Source organism: Eucalyptus grandis, chromosome 11 (genome assembly GCF_016545825.1).
Source record: "Eucalyptus grandis isolate ANBG69807.140 chromosome 11, ASM1654582v1, whole genome shotgun sequence".
NCBI classification, from domain to species: Eukaryota; Viridiplantae; Streptophyta; class Magnoliopsida; order Myrtales; family Myrtaceae; genus Eucalyptus; species Eucalyptus grandis.
This window is the reverse complement of record NC_052622.1, coordinates 7018116-7027334: the sequence shown is the minus strand read 5'-3', so window position 1 is coordinate 7027334 and position 9219 is coordinate 7018116. Positions and strand designations below refer to the sequence as shown.

The 9219-nt window shown below is 42.7% G+C and overlaps 1 protein-coding gene across 1 annotated transcript; it reads right to left on the bottom strand.

Moving 5' to 3' along the window:
* Window positions 1-1810: 1810 nt before the first annotated feature.
* LOC120289685 (receptor-like protein 33) lies at window positions 1811-5885 on the bottom strand. Its single transcript, XM_039305001.1, has 2 exons — window positions 5276-5885; window positions 1811-2085 (listed from the first exon to the last, which is right to left on the bottom strand). The coding sequence occupies exons 1-2, from the start codon at window positions 5883-5885 to the stop codon at window positions 1811-1813; spliced, it is 885 nt and encodes a 294-aa protein (XP_039160935.1).
* Between the last annotated feature and the right edge of the window lie 3334 nt (window positions 5886-9219).

The following is a 9219-nucleotide window of genomic DNA, read 5'->3' as shown; positions in this document are numbered from 1 at the left end:
GCTGAAAACCTAGCTCAACCGTGGGCTTGTGGGGCCATTTTTGGCCCATTCCAGGCCCCGTTGGCATCGTTGCTTTGGGGTTTATTGGCCGCCGTCGCGTCTCCATCATTTTGGTCCGAGCAAGTTGCAAATCAAGTGAGTTAACTCACTAAACCTCGCTTAGTAAGTTAATTATGTTTAGATGGTAATTAGATTAAGTTAATTAAGGTTTAGGTGGTTAGTTAGACTAGATTAGTTATTTAAATATCCAATTTTTGCATGTTAGGTTGTTAAATTAAGTTAATTACAGCCTAGATAGGTTGTATTAATTATCTAGATTGGTTTAGGAATTTTCCGGGCTCGTCTTGGTATTTAATTTGGCAATTTTGGCCTAGGTTAGCAATTTTGGCATTTAATTGATTTATTTAATTAATTTTGGTAATTATTGAATTATTAAATATTTTTCGGAAATTAGACCGGGATTGCCAGTGACTGGAATTTCGTACTGATTGCAATGGTGTGTTCGGTTTTCGTAATTGGATGTTAATTTGTGTAAATTGAGTACGATTGGATTTTTGGTAATTTATTTCAAAATTTGGAAAATTCAATATTTATTTAGAAAACCTCGAGTGCCGGGTTTTAACACCGAAAATGGTTTTATATACTATATAAAACAATGGAATTTTACATTAGAGGATAAGAATTTTTCAGGTTCAATCTGACCATGTACCCACACACACGATTATTTTTACCGAGTGTTTTTAATATGAAGAAAAATAGGCCGGAATCACTATTTTAATGAAGACATTTGAGTGCAATACACGGTGTCCTAGGTTGAGATTGATTGGTCGTGTGTTGGTTAATGAGAACCTGTCTCGAGCTTTTAAGCCAGACATTACCCTATATGAGATATCATTTCTTTGGATCGCAGGTCGTAGTAGTTGTAGTAGATTCTGGACCTACGCCCCTTTGAAGAAGCTGTCTATTAAGATATGGATGTCGTCGTGCTCAATGGTGGTGAGATGACGCCTGGCTATGCCAGAAGGACATTGAACTTATGAGTAGGTGACTCGGGTTGCAATAGATTCTGGACCTACGCCCCTTCGAGGAAGCCGTCTATTAAGATATAGACGTGGTCGTTCTCAATGACGGTGAGACGATACCTATTTGTGCCAGTAGACACTGAACCTATGAGTATGTGATACCTTTAAGGGGCAAAATTAACAATTGGAACGCATGAATGTTTGATTGAGCTGATGAGACGTTTCAATTGTTGTGTGCATTAATTATATGCAATTGGAATGTGAACTATGCTGACATGCAGGTAGGAACTAAGGCGAGGTAAGTTCCCTGTTCTCATTTAGTAATTGTGTGGCTAGGTCACCCTTGGCATATTTCCTTCCTAATAGGGGTTTAGGGAGTGGACTTGCTGAGACATTGTCTCACTAGTTATTGTATAACCATTTTCAGGTCCTTAGATGATGGTCGTGGAGGACCGAAGCCCCGGAGTCTGTGGAGGTGAAGTCTGGAGGATCGGTGTATGTGTCCTACTAGGATGTTGTAGGATGACTTCTTTTGAGAGTCGATCGTTTTGTAGACCTTTACCTAGACTCTTCTTTAATATAAACCAAGTTGTTTATAAAAGTGTGCTTTTGTGAAATGTTGCCCTGTTTTCCTATCCCATGTTGTTTGTTATAAGGGGTTATTGTTTGGCTTCCGTATGTGCAATTAAAAATGAAAAGGGTCGGCGACTAATCTTAGGAAGTCGCAAATGTATGAATCGCAGTGGGATGTGCGCGCGCTCGAGGGTTGGGGTGTGATAGCCAGAGTCTCAATCATAAGAGCAGGGATTCTTAGGTCCAACCACTAAGAACCTGAGTGCGGGTGCTGAGGACCCAAGATTGACCTTGATGGATCTAAGCACATATGTTAGTGACTTGGGCGCTTGAGCCAAGCATCTGGGCACCAGTATTAGGGACTCGGGCATAGGCACTAGAGTCTTGGGTCCAATCTCAAGAGGGTTGGGCCTAGTATCTATGGACTTGGGCTTGGCCATCGGGGACCCAGGCACCAGCACTAGGGTCCTGGGCATGGTCTCTGGGGACTCTAACATAAGCATTGAGTTCTCAGTCCTAACTTCTATGGACCTCGCCTTGTTTGTTGGTGACTTAGGCGTGGGAGTAGGGCAAAGCCATTGGGGACCTACATACCAGTACCGAGGTCTTGGGCCAAGCCTTAAGGCAACTGGGCCTTGTTCTTTGCCACTAAGGAATCGAGCTTGAGCACCAATGATTTGGGCATAGGAGTCGAGTACTTAGACATGGGCACCGAGTCTCGAGCCTGACCGTTGTAGACTCAAGTTGGAGCGTTAGTGACTCAGGCGTGCAAGTCAAGTACCTAGGTATGGCCACCGAGGACTTAGGTACAACAACCTGAGTCTTGAGTCCAACTTCCTTGGACTTGGGCCCGAAGGAGTTGGTGACTTTGTTATAGGAGACATGTACTCGAGAATGGCTCTTGGGGATCTAGGCACAAGCATCGAGGTTGTGGGCCCAGCCTTAGTGGACTTTGGCCTAAGCCTTGGGCTAGGGTGTTTGTGATTGACACAGGTTGGCTATCAAGGACTTAGGCACGGGTACCAGGGTCCCGAGTTTGGCATCTATAGACCTAGGCTAGGGTGTTAGTGATTCGACGTGGGAGCCAAGTACTCGGACAAGGGCACTAGGGTCTTGGGCTTAGGTTTAATGGACCTAGGTCGGGAACTAATGGCTTGGGCATAGGAGCAAGGTACCTAGGCAAAGGAAGTGAGATCTTGGTCCAACCATGAGGAATCTAGGCCCAAAATTTGTGGACCTAGGCTTGGTTGTCGAGCAACTTGCCCTAGCCTCAATAGACTTAGGCTTGAGAGTCGGTTACTCGAGCATGGTCTCTAAGGACTCGGGTACAACATTGGGGTTTGGGCATAGCCTCCATGGATTTGGGAGCAGGCATAGGCACAAGCCTTGGGGTCTTAGTCCTCGCCTCTCTGGCCATTGAGGACATGGGCACTAGCATAAGGAATTCTCGTGCTCAAACGTGAGAGTTCTAATCAAATGGTGATATTGAGAAAAAATGATTTTTATTTTTTTATTTTAAAAAATCAATTTTCTAAATTATTTGGATATATATCTTTTATTTATTTTCCCGAGTTATCCAAATGCCAAAAAATGAGAGAAATATTTTTCGACAAAAAATTGTTCATGAACAAATGGAGACTAACTTTGTAAATGCCGGAGGACAAGACCGTACAAACATTAGAAAATTCGAAAAGTAAAACTGAAATACATATTTATCCCTTAAGGAAAGTGAAACCGGTGAAAGCAAGGTTTCTTTACAGGGTTCACCTGCAGAATGCTTTATATTTGAATCAATTGTTACGGTTCTTGTTCAGTCAAACTCCAAATGCGCATTGTGTCTCAAATTTCAATACAAAGGTTGTTTGACAGTTTGCGTGATGACAAACAAACAATGCAAATATTCGGAGCGTGGGTGAGAGCCTAGTTCTGCACTAGGCTGTAACCTTGCTATTGATCGCTTCACTAGAATTTGTAAACGAGTTTCAGTTTTATGTGAACCCTGGATAAAGAAGAATCCCCATGGCAATTTAGATTTGAGTTCCATAGGAGTACTTTGAGTAGTTTTTCTTAAATATTGATATAAAAAAGGGGCATGTGAGCTTGTTTAACAAGTAACATTGGCTTTATCGAAAAAAATGAAAAAGTATACGATTATGACCTAGATGCGATGAGAGATTGACTTGAGAAAGTGACGGTTTGATAGAAATGAGAACTTTAAAATATTATTAAAGCTGTACATTTAAGAAAAGAGGGAAATACATAGCTCATTTTATAGGGAAGCTCTACTATCTGTAGTAATTGGAAAACTTGCCTGACTAGGACTTCCTACCCCTCTTAGGCTGCCCCCAGCTAGCCCGTTGCCACCTCCTGCCATTTCCGTCAAACCACTCACATTTCCAAGAGATGAATGCATTTCCAATGACCATTGCAATCACTAAGCTGCTTCCATACCCTATAAGAACAATTTTCAAATCGAGTTCAATTGGTGATCTTGAGTCTTCTTCTTGGTGGTCGAAGGTTGTTCCGACGCACTCCTTGAATTTGGACATTTCCTAGATACGAATTCCCCACATAATCCCAAGTTCCCTTCAAAAGAATCGTTTGAAAACACGTTGAACTATTTCCCTCTTGGCACAGACCGGTCAGATTGTCGTAAGACATATTTAGGAAAGAAAAGAACCTTCGTAGCGTTTGGTGGATCTGGCCAAAAAGTTTGTTCAAATAAAGGTTCAATGACTCAAGTGCTGTGAGATTCCCTAATTAGGACAGGATGTGACTTGTAAGGGAACTGTTGGAAAGGTTTAGTCGTTGTAACCCCTTTAGATCACCTATGACACTTGAGATCTCTCCTTCAAACAAGTTGATGGAAAGGTCAATGAATGTGAAGACTTCTAAGAGCTTTGGGTACTGCATTTTAATCCCTTTGTAGATCAATGTGACGGAGAAATCTCGATTGGTGTCATCCAAGGTTGAGTAAAGGTACCATTTCAACTTTACGCCGTTTAACTAGTGTAATCAAGTCCCCAATTCTAGTTTCTCTGGTTGCATAGGAGCATAGGAGCGAATATAATTGACCAATCCCAAATTGATTAGTGGCAACTCCTTTTAAAAATTAACTTATAGATAAAAAAAACTCAAAGTATAAGTCGTGAATTAGTGGGCTTGGGAGAGCTCGGGCTAAGCCTAATAAACCTAGCTGAACCATTAGCCTCCGCCAGCGCTCGCCCCTAACCGGGTGCTGAAAAAAAGAGGCTGCGACAAGTGCCAGTGATTTTTTCGCTCATACAAGTCCTATTGACTAATCTGTGTTTTCTTTCTTCTTTTGAAATTTTGTCTTTTATCTCACTTCAAGCTAGTGATCTCTGAACTTTTCCATGGATTAACGCTCAGAAGTACAATTTTTCCTGGTGATCAGGAAAGTAATTGACATAATATGATGCCCCAGGAAGAGCCAAAAGACATTCTCGGAGAGTTGAAATAGTTCATAAGGTGAACCTGTCCATTGATATAAACTGTATCACTCTTTCATTCTCTAATAAATAAAAGCATCAAACTCCGACAATAAATTTCCCAGTTATGTTGTGCCTACATTATTCGATGAGTGAAAAATCGAACTCGGGCTTTGCTAACTTCAAGCTCTAAGAAAAAAGCACCCTTGAATTTGAGTAGCATCAGCAAACTTCTCAGGTTTCGTCTGTCAAAGGCGAGGCCAATAACTAGTCCAACGAATAGGCCAGCTCCATATCCTATGACAACTACTTGCCAACTAAGACCAGGAAAAAACCTTGAATCTGCACCTTCTTTACTTGGTGGCGATGAGGCCGAATCTCCGCATTCCTTTGATAATGGACTCCCACAAAGTCCCGCATTCTCCAGATATGAAGTATTGAGGAACGTATCGAATTGCCCTCCCTTTGGTATGGGTCCTGAAAGCAAGTTATGAGACATGTTAAACAGGGCGAGGAAATTGAGCCGAGTCAGCTGCTGCGGGACTTGCCCTGTCAGCTTGTTCTGAGACAGATCCAGCGATTCGAGTGCTTCGATGTTCCCCAACGAAGATGGGATTTGACCTGTGAGCATATTGTCAGCGTGAAGTCCTATGAGATTCCCGATGGTTTCAGGAATCTCTCCTTCAAATTGGTTTGTGGACAAATCAATGGCCGTCAAAACATCCAAAATCTTCATGTATACCATTTGTATGCCCTTGTTGTTCATTGACAAGGAGTAGTCATAATCGCCGTAGTACTTGTACATGGGCACGGTGGTGGGCATGAGCTTTGTTGCATACATGCAAGTAGTTTTTTGTCAGATAATTTCATGGCTTTTCAATGTTGGAAGTATTCAGTTGGTAACCCTCCTCTAAACTGGTTGTGCGAGAGATCAATGATACGGAGCTTAGGGAAATCAGACTTGGTTTTAGGCTTCCCAATTGGACCGTGGAATGCATTTGATCGTAGGATGCGAATGCTCAATCTAGGACTAGTTCCCAACCAGGAAGGGAAAGTATCATTGACCAGATTGTCTCTGAGATCCAGAAACTCCAGCATTTCACAACTTGCTGATGATCTGGGTACCTGCCTCTCAAGTCTATCTGACTCAGATCAACCATCATTAGGCTTCTTGCATTCGTCCAGTTTCGAGGAATGGCCTGAAAGTTGTTGCTCCGAAGATTCAGAATTCAAAGAGAACCACTGATGTTGCCCAGACATGTCAGAAGCATGCCGCTTAAGCTGTTATAAGACAAATCGAGCGCAACTAGGGAATCAAAGTTGCAGATCATTGGCGGTACCTCCCCCCGTAAATTTGTTGTTTGAGAGTAAAATGTAGAGGCTGGATGCAGGTGGAATGAGGACTGGCCCTCAAAACATATTAAATCTAAGGTCTATAGTGTGCACCCTAGTCCAAGGAAGAACTTTGGCTGCTGTTCAAATTCCGTGAGACGATTATGAGAAATATTCAGATACTGTAGAGTTCCTCTACTTATGCTTAAGAACCATCGAGGCCCCTGACAGCTTATACCATTGTACGATAAGTCCATCAACTCTAGCTCATCTTGGCTCCGTAAAAAATTGGGGAACCCGTTTTAGTTGCACTATGACAATCCCAAGACGGTCAGCTTGCCCAGTGTAGTTTTGGCACTTTTGTGCAATAGCATGATATGGTTGCCTGAAAGATGCAGGATGCTCAGTCGTTTGAGGCGAGCGAGTGTGTATGAGGACAGCGTTCCATTCAACATATTCGAGTAGAGGTTAAGATACCTGAGATTCACAAGTCTAGAGAGCGAGGTTGGGATTGGACCTTCCAAATCATTGTACAAGAGCTTCAACCCGGTCAAGTATGTCAAATTCCCATGGCGGAATGTGACCATGTAAATGACATAACCCTAGGCCTAAGTAAGAAATTCTGCTTAGATTTGCAAAAGAAGATGGAATTTCGCTGTTTAGGGCGGTAGCACTTAGATCTAAAGTGGTTAGTTTGGATAGCCTCCCTATCCATTGGAAGCTCCCACTGGTAAAGTTACTCGTGTGAAGCAAATAAGTGAGCTTGGTTCGGTTTTCCAAAGAAGGGATTCGGCCACTCAGGGTATTGTTTGAGAGGTCTAGGACCACCAGCTGAGTGAGATTGGTAATCGAAGATGGAACAGAGCCCGAGAAACGGCAATCTTTGATGGATAGCTCACCTAAAAGGTTCAGAGCTCCTATCGAGCCTGGCAACTAGCCTGAAAGACTAGTTCCTGTTAGCCTCAGACCGGAGTGGACTTCCGCTAGGGAATTCAGAGAAATGGTCTGTGAGGTCCTGGTTATACCGGGCATCGAGAAATTGCAAATTTGGCAGATGAAAAACCCTCTCCGGGAGATCCCCATGTAACCCACAATCTGTCAGAAGGAGTTATCCCAAAGAAGACAAGTTTGCCGTTGTATGAGGAATCGCAGAATTTATGGTGAGCCAACCAAGGTGAAGTTCCTCTAGTCTACTTAGGTTCTGAATTAGGCTCCTGAAAACAGGACATCTCAATTCCGATGGATGTTCAACAGACGAGACATTCCACGGACAAATCAAGAGACCTCAAGTCTGAGAGCATGGATCTCTCTCGTGGGATTTGCCCCGAGAAGAAAGATTTTGAGAAGTTGAGGTACTTCAGCTTTGTCAACCGGGCAAGCGAGGATGGGATTTCGGAGAAATTGAAGTGGTTCTCAGCTAGATTAAGTTCTTGGAGGTGCACAAGGTTGAAGAGAGTGCCGTTTGGACTGAGGGAACCAAGGAGGCAACCGAAACTGAGATCAAGGCCAACCACATGGCCAGTATCCTCGTCGCAGTGGACCCCAACCCACGAGCAGCAATCTCCGCTCTCCTCTGAGCCCCATGATTCTACTCTCGAGAAGTCACAAAATTCAGAAGTTTCAATAGAAAAGCTTTGCTTGAATTGCAACAAGGCAAGCTTCTCATGATCACCGCACAGTGGATGCTCGGCAGGAGGAGATGAATTCGCCATCCCCACTAGTGGAGATAGGGACAGCAAAAGCATGTAGAGGCATTTCGAAGAAGGGGCCATGTGAATATCTTCCTCTCTGCTTAGCGCGAATTGGAAAGATTTGAGAACTTCAAGTGGAAAAGGGAAAACGTGTATTCTTTCTATATTTATATGAAGGAGACATAGCAAACTCCTTTTCGAATTCACCTATGCAGAAGTAGCTTTCATGGCTTCACAGGAGATGTGACCCCCCAAGTCTCTCCACGAGGACATTTGGAGGCTAATGCTACAAATAGGATAAGAATAGCCACAATTTTCTCGTTGTCTTGATCATCGGGGCACTCGAACTCATGGTCATGAAGATATAGAATACTTGTCGAATAGAATCAAACCACATTGAATCTGAATGCGTGCAAGCCTGGACTTACCATCCATCGACAGAGGCTCACCTCTTTGAGACTCTTATCTGCAATCCGTCATTTGACATCGTGATTCCCGGATCTGTCGATTGCTCCAACTTTCAGGACTCCTCTGGACTTCCTGGACTTCTCTCCTGGGCGTTGTCATTCACCAATACGATGACTTGGTCCAAGGAAGATTGTAACAGCGTACACATGTCTAGGCCTCGACCGTTGAGCCAACTCGCAGGTTTGAGATCTCGTATTCAATAATATTTACTCGATCATATCATTCAAAAATTCATGCAGGATATATCCAGAAGTAGGCAAAAGCAGTGCTGCAATAGCCAACCAGTCTATTGTGATAATGCAAGGTCCCAGTAACGGGTCCACTCAATTTTGCAATGGTCAACCACCAAAGCACGTGCTTTCCCCGTTTGAATTTTCCTCGTTCAATTGTAAATCTGATCACAAACATGGAGGCCATAGAAATTTGTATACTTGAAACCTTGGTTAAATACATCAATTCTTTTTAAGGAGGGGTCTCGTTAACATTTTACCAGCTTCAAAGCAAATATTCACTCATAAAAAATATATGATAAAAACCATCTTTATGTTTATTTCATGAAAATTATCAAAAAGTCATAAACTTATTGTAATGGTACCAATTCGATCATAAACATTTTTTCTTTGATCAATTTAGTCCTTAATCTTTTGCATTTGTATCAATTCAGTTTATCCGGCCAATTTTGAC

Bases quoted from the DNA above. Each gene is read 5' to 3' on its own strand.
- LOC120289685 (XM_039305001.1), bottom strand. From the start codon at position 5,885: ATGTATGCAACAAAGCTCATGCCCACCACCGTGCCCATGTACAAGTAC. The intron at 2,086-5,275 runs GTTTGCTGATGC...TGCTTATGTTAG, and splicing joins TGACAGACGAAACCTGAGAA to AGTCCCCAGAGACCATGCCC.